The 15,898-nt window shown below is 47.9% G+C and overlaps 1 protein-coding gene across 6 annotated transcripts in view; it reads left to right on the top strand.

Annotated features, from left to right (window-relative positions):
- Nucleotides 1-15,353, top strand: part of RIPOR2 (RHO family interacting cell polarization regulator 2) — a 226,434-nt gene extending 211,081 nt beyond the window's left edge. For all 6 annotated transcript variants that reach the window (XM_046004528.1, XM_046004524.1, XM_046004525.1 and 3 more), the window contains 6 exons: nucleotides 88-249; nucleotides 1,227-1,385; nucleotides 4,182-4,384; nucleotides 8,809-8,892; nucleotides 9,931-10,021; nucleotides 13,496-15,353. In XM_046004528.1, coding sequence (XP_045860484.1) covers nucleotides 88-249; nucleotides 1,227-1,385; nucleotides 4,182-4,384; nucleotides 8,809-8,892; nucleotides 9,931-10,021; nucleotides 13,496-13,596 — 800 coding nt within the window. In that variant the 3' untranslated portion in view covers nucleotides 13,597-15,353. The remainder of the gene's footprint in view (nucleotides 1-87; nucleotides 250-1,226; nucleotides 1,386-4,181; nucleotides 4,385-8,808; nucleotides 8,893-9,930; nucleotides 10,022-13,495) is intronic.
- The last annotated feature ends 545 nt before the right edge of the window (nucleotides 15,354-15,898 follow it).

Genomic DNA, 15,898 nt, shown 5'->3' with positions numbered 1-15,898 from the left:
GCCCTGCCCCGCCCCCACACAGGTTCATCTCTTCACCTGCTTCTTTCAAAACGTGCAACGTGGGATCGGGGTTGCTCTCTCTTCCAGCCATCCCAGAATTTCACAAAAAACTGTCCTTGCTGTCCTTCTGGACCAAGTGCTGCAGCCCAGCCGGTGTCTACCACAGCTCGGCCGACCGAGTGATAAAGCAGCTGGAAGCCAGCTTTGCCAGAACCATCAACAGAGAGCACCCCGGGCTTGCAGACCCAGGTACAGGGCGGTGGTGGGGGGATAGCGTCTCCGCCGTTTGACCTGAGAGTGAGCACCGGCGGGTCCCTCCCCCGGGACAACGGCTGACCCTGCAGAGAAAGCAGCATCCGCTCAGTACCATCTAAGAAAAGAAAGACTTGGACATGTTTTAAATCAGCATATCAGCGGTGACTTTTAAAAACTCTGTGTTTCTATATTGCCGTTTCAGTGGTTGTAGGCTTTTTTCATTAAAATGCCACCAATCTGAGAGTGCCACAGGGGATAACCACTTGGGAAAAGCTGTTGGGCGATTTCCACTAAAGCTAGATGTACCCCTACCCTATGAACCAGCAATTCCGCTCCCAAATGTATCAAGAAAAGTACCTGCTTATACTCACAAAAAAGACAGGCCTAGGAAAGCTCATAGCAGCTTTATTCACAAAAGCTGAAAATCAGAAACAACTCAAATGCTCACCAACAAGACAATGAGTGTATTTTGTGGGTGTGTGGGTGTGTAGATGTGCATATCATAGTAATCATATCCTTGTATTGTGCTTGTATCAATAGTAACAGGTTCACACAGTAGGGGATTACACAGCAGTTTTTAAGAAGAACCAATTATTGCTCTAAGCAATGTGTAGATGAATCTCACAGATACTTTGTTGAGTAAAAGGAGTCAGATACAAAAAGCACCTACTAGATAATTCCATTTACATGATGCTCAAAAACAGCCGAGGCTAATTCATGTGGCTGGAAGTCAGATTATTAGTAACCTGTGGTGGGAAGGGGTACGAGCTTACCTTATGGGGAGCCAGGCGAGTTCTGCACCTTGTCTCTAATGGCGGTGACAGGTGTGTGTACACATCAATGCGAAACTCACTGGGAGGCGTGCTGGGGACCAGCTCAGCTCCCAGACCTCTCTGCCATGTACCGCAGTAAAACATGAATGAACGGTCATGTCTCTTCAAAGCTGCTTTCCATCTTTCCCTTCCAAACAGTGTTCCGAACCCTGGTGTCCCAAATCCTGGACCGGGCTGAGCCACTCCTCCCCTCCAGCCTCCCTTTGGAAGTCGTCACCGTTTTCCAGTATTACGGTTACTTTACCAGCCACGATGTGAGCGACCTTGAGACTCACGTGAACCAGCTGGCCAAGCAAGGTGGGACGCGTTCTTTGTCACACTGTGCGGTGGCTCCCTTTGGAGTCCACTCTGGGCTTTTTGGGTGTAGTGTTGAGTGAGAGGAGCCTTTTTGTTGCCTCCCAAGTCCACAGCTGGGTTCAGATCTGCCTTTTCAGTGACTTTAGACCCTTGCCATTAGTGAGCCTCTTGGCAGTGAGGCGGGGATTTACTCAGAGCGTCCCAATCACCCAGCAGGGGTGTAATGTTGACGAGAAGCTGCTAAATGACTTACCGATGTCATTTCTTTTCTTCATTTATGTACTGTATTCGCCATTTGTGGGATCAAGCCTACAGTGGGGACTATTTCAGGCTGCCCTTTTTGGTGGTGCTTTCATATTATAAGCAGAAGCGGGATTCACAAGAAGGTAATGGGGGGTGTGCCTGGGTAGCTCAGTCGGTTAAGCGTCTGCCTTCAGCTCAGGTCATGATCCCAGGGTCCTGGGATCAAGTCGCACATTGGGCTCCCTGCTCAGCGGGGAGCCTGCTTCTCTCTCTCTCTTCCTCTGCTCCTCCACCCTGTTCATTCTCTCTCTCAAATAAAATCTTAAAGAAAAAAAAAAAAAGAAGAAGCAGATGGGGTGGCATGTTGATAAGAAAAGGAAAGAAGATGGAAAACTGAATCTCCAGCTGGGAATCCAAGGAATGAGAAGAACGGCCACCAGCTTGGGAGTGTGGTGCTTCAAGTATTAGAAATAAAATAAGCACCTGCACGGAGGGAAAACCCCTTTAGGAGTGGAGCCAGGAAGTGAGGGGCTGGTTTCTGGTTCCCACGTCCATGCTCTGTAAACCCACCGAGGCCTGACAGCGCTGGGGAAAAGGGGTGGGAATGAGGTACGTTCTTTAGGATTGGATGGGCCGGCATAGCACCAGGCTGAGCCCCTCTCTCTGGAACATCAACCCTGCACGGACATGTCTGTCCCTGAGGTTACATCCCAGGGAGAAGCCTCACATCCTCCTCCACCTGCGGCCACACCAGCCGGAACATGGGAAAGTCTGCGTGGCCCTCACCACGAGCGGACGCTGGTCCGGACCTCTGGAAGGAGAGCGGAGACAAGAGACCAGAGGTTCTCACCTTGGGATAGTTGCGTTTCTTCATTCTCAGTTTGTCATGGTCTTACTAATGCAGTTTTCTGAGTAAATTTCCAAATTGTGATGATTTCTGATAGAGTAGTATATCCTAGGGTGGTTGTTTTTTTTAAGATTTATCTATTTATTTATTTGACAGAGAGAGAGAGAGAGAGAGATCACAAGTAGGCAGAGCGGCAGGCAGAGGGAGAGGGAGAAGCCAGCTCTCCACTGAGCAGGGAGCTGGATCCGGGGCTCGATCCTAGGACCCCCAGATCGTGACCTGAGCTGAAGACAGCCGCCTAACTGACTGAGCCACCCAGGCACCCCATCCTAGGGCTTTTTTGATGTTATATCTCACATTATTCTTCGAAACTTCTTTAAGTTTTGTAGCACCCCTGCCTTGGGACGCATACTAATGTGGTTGATGATGGTTGAACAGTTAGATTGTTTTCCATTGTTTGGTTGTTATACATACTACTGCCTCCAGACCTCCTGCTGGGGTATTTACTTATAAAGCGGTAAAATGACCAGAACATCCCCAGCAGGAAAAATAGGAAATTAAAAGAAAAAAAAATCTCCAAAATTCACTCCTGTGTCCACGGTAGAGAGGAGGCCGTTCTACCGATGGAACATGAATGTTGGGTTATATTTTCCCGTCTGCACTGAGGAGATATGCTCTCACCCTAATGTTTCTGTGGCTAATCGAGACCCGTGTTGGGGTCTCATCAGGGATTGGAATGTATTCCTTAGTCCTGGAACGTGGTCAGTGTGTCCACGCGGGACTCAAATTTTATGTTTTTATCGTGCCCTCTCCGTATTCCAACCAACCGACTGGATTTCTCCTAGTTGGCTGTCTCTCTGCCCAAGTGCCGACAGAGAGAACGGAGAGCCGAGATCACTCGGGGCAAGGGCTTTGCTAGGCAGGTAAGACTAGAAGAGGGACAGCAGCGTTTGCTATCACCAGGAAGACTGGACAAAGTGTGCACTTGTATTTTCTTTGCTCTCTATTTTACGTTGGACTGTTTAATTCATCTGTACGTTATTTCAGTCTGGCCATACGAGACGGGGGTCCACCTCCACTGGGTCCCTCGTATGGTTTCCCGGTTGCCTTAATATAGTTCTCTGAATGATGTAATAGTTCAAATATTAGTGAAAATTTTCACTCATGAATGAAAATAATTTCTCACTAATGGGAAACATCACCTTTATCATAGGCTCATTTTTCATACTTGAGCCTTTTATCATATATATTACCTGAGTCGTATTTATATTTTTAGTGAGTTTGTTACCCTATGGTCAGAAGGTGAACTCTGCTTTCTTTTTAAAAAAAAATATTTAAATTCAATTAACATACAGCATCTTATTCGTTTCAGAGGGAGAATTCAGTGATTCATGAGTTGCGTACAATACCCAGTGCTCGTCCCATCACGTGCCTCCTTCATGCCCATCCCCCGCCGTGTTACCCCACTCCCCACTCCCCTCCAGCAGCCCTCAGTTTGTTTCCTGTGATTTAGAGTCTCTCCTAATTTGTCTCCCCCTCTGATTCCATCTTATTTTATTGTCCCCTCCCTTCCCCTATGATGCTCTGTTTTGTTTCTCAAGATCCCCCTGTGAGCGAGGTCGTATGATAATTGTCTTTCTCTGATTGACTTACTGCAATGACATGGATGGAACTAGAAGGTCTTCTGCTTTCTCTTCACTTGCTAGTTTCCTTGATTCAGACTCTGCAATCGCTGAGAGATGAGAAGCTGATCCAAGCCATACGTGACCTTGTGCCCAGCAGTCTCCCCGCCCAGCAGGAAGTACTCAGGACCTTGGCTCTGCTGCTCACGGGGGACGACGGCCAAGTGAGCCGGGCTGTGATGCTTTACCTGGCCGCTGCCTCCAGAAACGAGCATTTCAGGGAAAAGGTAAAGCCCCAAATCATGGACAGCAAGCCAGAAGCTGATTTGATTTTCCATCATTTACTATGAATATTTTGCCATCTGTTTTTTTATCAAAATAACTTTCTGCTGCCTATTAATAATATATATAATTATATATATACATTATTATATGTAATACTATGTAAACTACAAAAATATACTGCAAACATTTGAGGGCCCATAAGTCCAGGCCCCAGAGGGAACTGTTAATAATTTGGTGTATGTTCCTTCTCATTTTTTCCTATGTATCTGCTCCACATATATGCTTACTTGTTTCTTAAATGAGGTCACACTGTTCTGTTGTGTAACTGACTTAAATGTACTATATCACGGTGATTTTCCTTGTTAGAACATGTTAATCCCCTTCCTCTGGTTTGATGAGTGACTGTGCATCTCAGGGGTGCTCCATAATTATTTTCTCGTTCCATACTGATGGGCATTGGTCGGGTTTCCAACTCTGAAAAATACCGTGGTGAGCATACACGCACACACACTTTATGAGTAGTCTGGGGACAAGTCATCATGCTACTGACTCAGAGAACGAGAATATCTGTGATTTTAAAAGCTATAGCTGCTCATTGCCAGGGAAGAGGCAGTAGACCTCGTCTGTGACTTTAACTCAATACCATCCAGGGGTAACAAGCATCTGTAATTCAAGCACGCGGGGGCCCTGTACAGGCAGCAGTCTTGGTCCTTGGGGAGCCCTTGACAATCTGAACAATTGTTCTAAAAACTAACTCGTGGGTGGCTCAGTTGATTAAGCATCTGTCCTTGGCTCAGGTCATGATCTCAGATCCAGGGATCGAGCCCCATCTCTGGTTCCCAGCTCAGCTGCTCCCTCTCTCTCTGCTGCCCCCCCCTGCCCATGCTCTCCTTCTCAAATAAAGTCTTAAAAAAAATAAAAAATGTAAAATATAAGTTATAAAAAATAACTCATGTCAGTCCTCAGATCAGGTCAAGAAAATTAAACTTGGCCCCTTCTTGTCCTGGGAAAGGTCAAATGTTAAACTCTGAGAAGGGCTTAGCTCTTCTAAGGCATGAGCTAAGCGAGGGAAGGGCAGGATGTTTGCGTCTCCAGCTCAGCTCTCATCCTTAGGTCTCGGATTCATTTCTCAGGCAGGAGCCTCGCTAACTGAAGACGGCTTCCGTGGCACACTCGTCAGGAGGTGTAACTTAGATACCACCTAGAAATGTATGACCCGCCCTCCCCAAACCTTGAGTTCTTTCCATGTTTTCGTATATGAAACCGCAAAAGTTAGTTCATTAATTCTGTACCACCAGAGGTGAAAGGCTAAAGCTGTACACAACTACTTCCGTGAGAGCTGCCGTTTCTGTAAATCTCGAACCTTCGGAAACCCGCAGCCATTGAAACAAACTGAACATCGTATGTAGGTTCGTTTTTGATGCTTTTTACGCACCCCAAACCCTGCACCCAAATAAGTGGGAAATATCTATTCTCTTGTCTGTTGGGATGTTGTTGTTGTTGTTCCTGTAATCATCTAGGACCCAGCCGAGGGGATGCTTACTACGTTACAAGGTGATGGGCACGTCTTGCTTTCCAGGGCGCCTCCTATTTGCTTCCCAGAGCTCTTACCAAGCTGAGTCTCCCGGCCGTCACCCTTTCTTGGGCAGCTGCTCAAACTCCAACGAGCAAGAGGCGGCCGACTTGTTCTCTGCGATCATACGTCTCTGCAAGGCCAAGGGAAGGGCCAAATGCTCTCTCGAGTCAGGAAACAGTGCCCACTTCTGCTCAAGCCCGTAGAGTTTCAGGCCTCTGCTCCAAGGGACAGTGTGGTCCAGAAGTCTTATCCAGAGATCTGGGCCCACACCCAGCAGCTGAGCCCTCCGGAAGCATTGTTGTAATGCAGACGCGCCTGAGAACAAGGACCATTTAAGCTGTCACCAGCCATTTAAGCCTGGAACGTTCAGTTTGGGGGACCGGTTGAATTTTGGTTTGGTGGTTTAACCTTGGAGGCTCTTGGGAGGGGTACCAGAGGGAAATGGAGGGAGAGAGAGAAGCTTTATGTGCTCACACTTGATGAGAACCGTGCAAAAGCCCAAGTGAAATGAGACATTTAGTATCATTATTAATTCATAACAACCGGAAGGTGGGAATAGTCGAAACGCGCACCAGATGACGAGTACACGGTCGGATCTCTCCTTCCAGCGGGGTCTCACTCAGCCTGAGGGGAACGAAGTGCTGCCACAGGCTGCCCCACAGATGCGCCGCGAAGCCGTCAGGCTGACAGAAGGCACGGGACGTAAAAGGCCACGTATCACGTGATCGCATTCCCCCAAGATGTCCAGACTAGGCAAACGCGCAGAGCGCGAGGCGCGAGCGCGCGCGCAGAGAGCGCGAGCGCGCGCGCAGAGAGCGCGAGCGCGCGCGCAGAGAGCGCGAGCGCGCGCGCAGAGAGCGCGAGCGCGCGCGCAGAGAGCGCGAGCGCAGAGGTTGCGGGAACTCGATGGAGGCGCAGCGGGAGGGACCGCGGATGGGCACAGTGATGAAGCTGATCCGGGGGTAGGTCGTGATGATGGCTTCTGAGCACACGAGAAACCACCTAGTTATATGCTTTAAAAGGTAAAAATTGTGAATGTGAATTACATCTCCATTTTTTAAGAGTGCGGGATTGTTCAAGAACCGAGGAAGCAGGCCGTGTTGAATCCCAGCTCTACGCAGTGTGCTGAGCAAACACATTACCAGACGGCTGGTGACAGTGTCAAGCTCCTTCATCCAGGCACTGTGGTGTCATCCCATCACTAAGTACAAGTATCATTCTAGGTGCTAAGAATTAAATAAGTTTAAAAAACAAAAAACCAGGGGCACCTGGGTGTCTCAGTCGGTTAAGCATCTAGGTCTTGCTTATGGCTCGGGTCATGATTTCAGGGTCCTGGGATCGAGCCCCACTTCAGGCTCCACGCTCAGCGGGGAGTCTGCTGGAGAGTCTCCCTGTCCCTCTCTCTCTGCCTCTCCCCCCTAAAATAAATAATTCTTTAAAAAGACAACCAAAAACCAAGGTCTTTACCTTTAGGGAGCTTCAGCAGACATGGAGTCGCTGTTGTATCTTTCCCTATAAACAATTACACGAATACTCGGATGCGTAGAAGAATAAAGTCATGCTACAGCTCTGTTTATGGAGGGCGTACTTTGTGCCGGGACCCGTTTTCAATCCTTGAGCCGTGTCACCACACCCAACGTTCACAAAGCCCTGGGAGTGGCTTATCGTTCCAACCATTTTGCAGATCAACAGACCAAAGCACAGGAAGTTGAATAAAATGTCAAAATCCCACGTGAGCAAGTGGAGAGGCTATTGGAAAGACGGTACTTATAAACACAGATGTGTGTAAGTAATGATAATTAGCTTGATAAGAAGCAAGGAAAATGAGAGTCGTAGGAAATGAGAGAAGATGGTAGAGAGCTGGTCACATGGTGGTTGCTGAAGCAGGGCCTGGTTTTCCAACCAGTTCTGAAGATCTTGAGGAACAAGGTCTGTCCAAAGGGGAGCAAAGCTCATGGGGTTCCCTGTGCAGAGGACGCCACCAGGCACATCTGGGAGCGTGGCAGCAACAGCAGGCAGCTGGGAGTGGGGAGCCAACTTCCTAGGATCTGGAAAAGTCCAGAAGGAGGCAGGCGTTCCACATCGATGCTGGGCACAAATGAAGAAGGGAGGCCTCTGCTCTTCTGAGAGAGGGGCTGCAGGGTGCGCTCCTGAAGGACGCCACGCACGCTTGAAGAAGGGGTCCCTTGTCAGCAGGTGCTGGAGGCAGAAATAGATGGGTGGTGACCCAGGCATGAAATCAAGACCTTGATGAGACATGTGGCCGTGGGATCTAAGACAGATCTAAGAAATATGAGGCATTGAGAACGACATGAGCTCGGCTAAAACAAGAACTCATTTTTACACTGAGATTGGTGTAGCAGACTCCCGACACACCACGTCCCCGCCGCCTCCGCTCCTCCATCCTGCTGGAATGTCACCTTCCCCCTGAGCTTCCCAGCTGACATCTAACCCTTCCTGGCCCAGTCCACACATCCCTTTCCTGAACCTGCCCTGGGAAGTGTAGAAGGTGACTATCTTCCACGGGACTCCTCTGGCCTCGCACAGCTCTCCACGGGGCGAACACATTTCTTCTCCGCTTCCTTCTAAACCCTCCTAGCACTTTCCCTAGTCCTCAGGGTCCCCGGAAAGCTGCAAACGCATCTTCGGATCTTCCAACTTCAGATTCCCCAGGGTCGGTGACGTGGTAAAATAAAAGCAATTAATGTATTCAATTAAGAGACAGCTCTTTTAATAAACACGAATCCTAATGGCTTTTTTTTTTTTTTTTTTTTTGCTCTGAAGGTGGTGTGACCTGTCCTATTTATAGGGATACCGCTGAAACTTACAGTGTCCCTCCCTCTCTCTCAGGCCTTGCTCTACTACTGTGAAGTGCTGACCAAGGCAAACCTCCAGCTCCAGAAGGCGGCTTGTCTGGCCCTGAAAAGCCTGCAGGTAAAACCCGGCCTCAGCGGCCCCAGCAGGTCAGCTCTGAGCAGTCTAGGCCGAGGACACGTAGCAGCTGTCTTCCCGCGTTCGGAAGCACGGGCGTTAGCAGCATGTCCTACTTCCTTTGCTGTGTAAACTGTGTATTCCTTTGCGGATATTTTTGTTCACGTTCCTTTTTCTCTTTCATTCAGTATTTAAATTCAGTGTAGTTAACATCGTACTAGTTTCAGAGGGAGAGCTCAGTGATACGTCACCTGTGTAATACCCGGTGCCGCTCACATCCCGAGCCTCCTCCGTGCCCGTCCCCCGGTTACCCCACCCCCACCCACCGCCCATCCAGCAACCCTCAGGTTGTTTCCAGTGATTAAGAGTCTCCTATGGTTTGTCTCCTCTTTATTGAGTGTTTACAGTCCCGAGGAAGGACACACAGTGGGACAGACACTTATTATAAGGCCTGGGAGGGTGGGTCAGGGGCCAGAGCCGCACATGGCTGGGAAACGTGACCTGGTCTGACCAGGGGAGTCTTCACAGAGGAAGTGGTGTCTTAGAGCAATGGGCCAAGTAAACGCTTAAGGGCCAGAACCCTGTCTTGTTCGTTGCAGAGTCTCCCATGCCTGGCGAACTGCCCGGTTCAGAAAGTGCTGGATGAATGAGTGATAAACACCCAGACGAGTTCCCACCACCGACCTTGGCTCTGCGCCTCTGTTTTGGTCTCTAAGCTAAACATTAGGAATTGTTCCATTAGCGCTGTGTGGGCAGCAGGGAGGCACAGCGGAAAGGACTCCCAGGAGTGGGCTGTCCTGGAGAGGCAGGCTAGTTGGTCGGCTTCCCCTCGCCCGAGTCCTCTGGGAAATGGGGGACTTAGCGGATGGTGGGGGCTTCGTGCCAGGAAGGTCAGGTACTGCGCGTCTTGGCTGATACCAGGAGACTGGGTGGGGCCCCCTGGGTGACATGGCCCTACTGTCCCCTCGAGCTGTGGGGTACAGCGCCCTCTGGGAGCCCAGACACAAGTGTCAGCACGGTCTCAGCTCCTTCTCCCTGCAGGCCACCGAGAGCATTCGAATGCTGGTGACGTTGTGTCAGTCCGACAGCGAAGAGATCAGAGACGTGGCCTCAGAGACCCTCTTGTCCCTCGGTGAGTCTTTTTACCCACTTGTTGCCTTTTAACGCTCTCGGAGGGAAGTGGCAGGAAAGGAGCCGTGTGCACCGTTTGAGCCGTTCCCCCTGTGGGCTCTCTGCTCACACTCACACGGGGTTTGTGACACACCTGTGAGGAACTGGTCAATGTCCACGTTGCTTCAGTGGCCTGTTCTCACCATCTGGCTGTCGAGGGTGAGGATCACTCTCTGGAGCCCTTCTAGATGGATCCGGGTGTGCACTGTCCGGAGCGGTGAGGCAGAGGCGGGAGTCAGGAAAGCTGCTGGGACGGCAGGGCTGGGCTGGCACTCGCGGGGCAGGGGGGTCGTGAGTGGCCGACATTGCGGGGCTGGGCCCCCAGGAATGCCTCACCCCCTGCTTCCAGGCCCTCACCCTGGCTCTCCAGTGACCCCCTGGTTGTTCCCTGGGCCAACGCCCACCTGGGCCCTGACACCAGAGAGAAGAAGTGAGGTGTTTCTTCCATTCTGGAATACCCAGATTAATCTCCCCCTTCACGTCCCTTGGGAAAGCTTCAGGCCTGCCGAGCTGCATACGTTTACTCCCGCTGCGAGGTGCGGAGGGTGGAGAGAAGCTTTCCTACTCCTGCCCCCAAGAGACTTGTTGTTTTAATCCTACACCTACTCTTTTTTTTTTTCTAATATTTATTTGACAGAGAGAAATCACAACTAGGCAGAGAGGCAGGCAGAGAGAGAGGAGGAAGCAGGCTCGCTGCGGAGCAGAGAGCCCGATGCGAGGCTCGATCCCAGGACCCTGGGATCATGACCCGAGCCGAAGGCAGAGGCTTTAACTCACTGAGCCACCCAGGCGCCCCCCTACACCTGCTCTTAATGTGTAAACACCAGACTCGGGCAGGTCCTCAAATCTAATCCGGGCGATAATACTCGTTGGAAAAGAGCCACTCTGGCTAGACTAGAGTAGCTTAATAGCATGAGGGAGACTCTCCGGGCCTTTATGATGACCGTGAGAACGTCCATTGTGAGGCTCCGTTCTTACAGTTACTGGTGTAACAGCACTTCCTTCTGCCACTGAATATGTGGTCTGCCGCGCAGAAATCCCAGCCGCGCCTGTTGGTTTAAAGGATGAGACAGTTACTCCTTATGGCGGTTTTAGGCATACAGATTACTTAATTCCCTAAAAACGTGCCCAGGGTGTTATTAGTTCGAGGTTCCTTTATCCCTTCATGCTCTGAAAGCAGGATGCACGCAAGCCCGGCGTTAGTAACACAGAGGAGCAGCGCCCGAGCCCAGTGTCAGAGGAGGAGCCGGTCCCTGCTGGGCGTGCCCCGAGATTCCCTTCAGCTGCCCCCCCAGCAGCCTCTCCAGTCATTATTAAATAATTGAGTTATTTCTTTCACAGAGAGAGAGAGAGAGAGAGAAAGCACGAGCAGGGGAGGGGCAGAGGGAGAGGCTAAGTAAGGATCCCGATGTGGGGCTCAATCCTGGGACCCTGGGATCATGACCTGAGCCAAAGACAGAGGCTTTAACCCACTGAGCCCCCCAGGCGCCCCATCTTCTGAGATTCTTAATTATGTTGTTTTCTAGGTGATGTTTAAATGACCAAGAAATGTTTTTATATGTTACATTTTGGAAAAGTATTTTATTTATTTGAGAGAGAGAGAGCGAGAACATGGGCGGAGGGAGCGCAGAGGAAGAGGGAGAAGCAGGTTCGCACGACACCCTTCCCCCCCTTCTCCCACCCACCTCCCCTCTGGTAACCACAGTGTGTTCTCTAGAGTTAAAAGAGTCTGCTTTTGGGGTTTGTCTCTTTTATCCCTTACAGAACAAGCAAGAACATCTGAGGGAATGCCAGAGACTAAAAGAATGCCAGGGTGTGAAACAGAAGCTCTACGGGCATTTGATGGCTGTAACTTTGCATAATCAGTTTCTTCCTGAGAAGCCATACAGAGTACACATTAAGAGTGTTAGGGATTTCAGGATGGCTGGTCCTTGACTTCAAAGCATGAAATCTCTACTGGACTTTTTCTTACATGACGTAGCTTAACCGGTCTTTTATAAAAGCCAAAGTTAGGCTTTCACACTTGAGCTAAAACGTTACTCTTTGTAGAGGACCCCTGCTGGGCTAAGTCACTTCCGTCAGTTGTCATCAGACGACATTTATTTGCAAATTATTTGAATACTTCATTCTGGTTTTTCTATCTAAAACAATGATTAGGAAATGGGGGGGAGGTGGAAATGACAGGCAAATAGAAATTAGAAGCAGGCGTTCATGCATTTAATACAAGAGGAACAAAGATGGGACTAATGTGTTACCCTCAATCACAAGTTCGTTGCGAAGAAAAAAAATTTTAAAAGATTCATGAAATTCTGGGAATACATTGATGTTAGTGGGTTTTCGAAAAGGAGTGTTATTATGGATTTTATAATACATTGTAGTCCCTGGAACCAGAAGCCTCTTGATCAACCAAAAGTTTGTTTTTGCTTTTAGGGGCAGTACCTTTAAGCTTTTCAGTAATACATCAGATGGAAAAGTAGGGATTTGCCTGCATTTCAAAGAACGTGGTGAACTCTTCTCTAGGCAAAGGCCACAAATTTTTAGAGATTTCTGTTGACTGTTTTTGCATGCCTTGACTTTCCTGAGACAAATGTTATTTTTTTCCCACCTTTTTAAATTGCTTTGGAATAGAACCCTGTATTTGAAACAAAGTATTTACCCAAAACCCTGATACATAGAACACTGAATACAGCACTTTCCCAGGTGAGACAGAGACAGAGAGCCTGAGTGGGGCCCGTTCCTACCACGCTCCTCCCACACCGGCACCCACCCCGGATACCCTGGCTAACTAACCCTATTTAAAAATGGCAAATACCCAGCCGGCTCCTAGTTTGCTCATGGATATACTATAGTTTAGAAGAGTTCAGTTCTTTCCCTAGAGTCCCACAGAGTCTAGGTGGGTCCAGATTCCGTCACAGTGCCTCCCAGGTCTGGGAGTCCATAGGTGAGCCAGACCTTGAGGCCTTGATGTACTCCTCCATAAAATGGGGCCATCTGCACTTCTCCCTCGTGGAGGCCATGGGAGGATTAAATGAGCTAACCCATTCTCTCTCTGTCCGTCAAATAAATAAATAAAATCTTAAAAAAAAAAAAAAAAAAGAGTTAAAAAGAAAAAAAAAAAAAAAGAAGGGAGGCCCAGTGGGTTAAGCCTCTGCCTTCAGCTCGGGTTGTGATCTTGGGGTCCTGGGATCGAGCCCCGTGTCGGGCTCTCTGCTCAGCAGGGAGCCTGCTTCCTCCTCTCTTTAAATCTTTAAATCTTTAAAAAAAAAATCTTTAAATCTTTAAAAAAAAAAATCTCAGAAGATGGTTTCCTTACCTAAAGTTAACATTAGCGAAGTAACATTAGCGATCCATTTCCAAACACCTGGTATCATTATCCTGAGTGACGAATAAGAAAGTTACCTTCCCGCTGCCATTCGTTTTGATGTTCTGTGTGCAGGAGAAGACGGGCGGCTGGCGTATGAGCAGCTAGACAAATTCCCTCGAGACGGTGTTCCGGGTGGAGGACGCCATGGGACCGAAGTTGCTACGGCTTTTTAAGGAACTCGCCCCCAGAGCTGTCTTCCTGAGTGGCCCCGTTCATCAGGCTGGTGCTGGGATCGTGCCGGAATGCTTACGACTTGAAGCGTTCTGCTGAGGTTGTCTGGAAATTCACATGTTATAGATGGAATTCAGAATCGAGTTACCCAGCACCCGGCTGCCTTTCCTTCGGCCAGTCGAATCGGGCTGTGTGTTGCCCTGTAGATTATACTGTCAGTTGCGTCCGACCGTACTTAGTAGAAGAGTCCATTTATCTCGTACGTATGGATCTTTAAAACAGCCATCTTTGTGCTTTCTTGGAAGTTCTTAGCAGCCTAAAATAGTCACGTGATGCTTTGATGCGTGTCCTGCGCCTTGCAGTTTTTCTCTGTCGTGTTCTCAGGGTTGAGTGGCCCCGTTAGCTACCGAATTTCACCTTCATGCAAAGCACAAAAAGAGAATTTCTTCAAATAAAAGTTTGCCTGCAGAACTTGGTAAAAGTGACACATTGTCAGAGGTTAATGTTTCTTTTAATTTCCTTTTCCTCAAGCCTCCACTACTTCTTTTGTTTCTTTCCTCCATCCTGAAAATCCCAAAAGCACGTTTCCGTGATGGTTAAAAGACAGGTGGACGACGAAGACCTACTTTATGAAGATTGTACCCGTACTCCTTAAAAAAACACATTCAAAGTTTAAGCTTTTTTAAACACGAGCCATTTTTTTACGATACTTTTACAATAGAGATATTTTGCTGCTACGACCAAACGAAACCAAAAGTCCTGGATTCAGAAGGCTGTGATGCCGTTTCAAGTAGAAGAACTTGGAAGTTGGCGGACTCTTAATGCGGTGAGAGCAGAAGGACGATCCAAACCATCCGCGCTTCTGCAGGAATTGCCATGAGACTAGGAAGAAGAATGCCCCGAGGGGCCATCACTGCCCCCAGAGAAATCCTTCATCCCTGGGTGGGATCTCTTGGCCAAATCCTTAAAATAACAGCTTCCTTTATTGCTTCCCTACCAGGGTAGCAAGCCCACTAAATAAAGGACAAGACCACTCAGTAGCTTTTCTTCCTCTTAAAAGTAGACAAGAAGGGATATGCCAAGATCTCAGAATAATATGTGTGAGTGTTATTTAAACTGTGCAGTATCAACCGTATTCTGGACGTGTTTGTATAAAATATCATTGAGGTGTTGTTTTAAAATTTACATTTTAGCAAGACCTTTAAAAGCAACTCGTATTCCATTTTAAAGTAAAAATTGTCGTGGTGTCTGGCTGGCTCAGTTGATAGAGCATGTGACTCTTGATCCCAGGGTCATGAGTTCGAGCCCCATATTGGGCATAGAGCTTACTTAAAATTAAAAAAAAAAAAAAAAAAAGTAAAAATTGTTTGCCAGGCTTCCTGGCAAATAGTTCTTTCAACTGTGAAGTTATAATGTGTGTATATATTTGTATATTTATAAATATTATATATATACATATATCTTTCATCTTAAAGGTACACTGTACAGTCTATAGTTAGTATATATAGTCTATAGTCTATGTTAAATGTTGAAATGATTCTTTTTATAGCAATTCAAATCACAATGTTACAGAGTTTTTTGTTTGGTTTGTTGGATTTTTTTTTCTAATTTTTTGAATATTGCATGAGTAATTCCATATCTTTTGTATTCATTTCTGCATTTTATTTTTGCTCGAAGGGGTGCTTTTAGTTTTGTGGCATTTGTATCCATCACTCTTTCAATCATGTAAGTTAAAATAAAAATTATTTTTGAATTATTAGTCTCATGTGCTGAGTCTGCTCTGTTTTTCCCATATGCCCTCCTCAGACCGGCATTGCTACAACACGGTACACCTCATGCTCAACCTGTGTTTATCTTATCTTGAAATTCCTTCACTTTTAAATGAGGATCATAATATTTCCCTCTCAGATTTGTTATAAAGGTCATGGAAGAAAAAAGAGCTGTGTTTCTGAATTATGTTAGGTATGAGCAGAGACGTGAGCCCCCAGACGACGAAAGAGCCTTCATTCATGTGTGTTCCTAGCTGGAGCCCCACCAGCATCATCACAGATGGGCTGTGAGCTTAATTCAGCTGCGAGCCTAAGTATCCACCCACTGACATTAAATACCAGTGATTGCTTTTACTGAGTCGGCAGAAAACCAGAGAAAGGGCGCGGCAGGAGGCTTGCAGAGGAAGACCAGGAAGTCTGACCTGGACGGGCTGTATTGGAGAAGCCTCTCAGACGACTAGATGGGGGTCAGGTTGGTGACTGACTGTGTTTGGAGTTCAGGTGAGAAATCCAGTTAGAAATAAAATTGGGGGCG

This window comes from Meles meles, chromosome 5, assembly GCF_922984935.1.
Source record: "Meles meles chromosome 5, mMelMel3.1 paternal haplotype, whole genome shotgun sequence".
Taxonomy (NCBI): domain Eukaryota; kingdom Metazoa; phylum Chordata; class Mammalia; order Carnivora; family Mustelidae; genus Meles; species Meles meles.
Note: the sequence above shows the minus strand (reverse complement) of the source record. Positions and strands in the feature narration are given on the sequence as shown.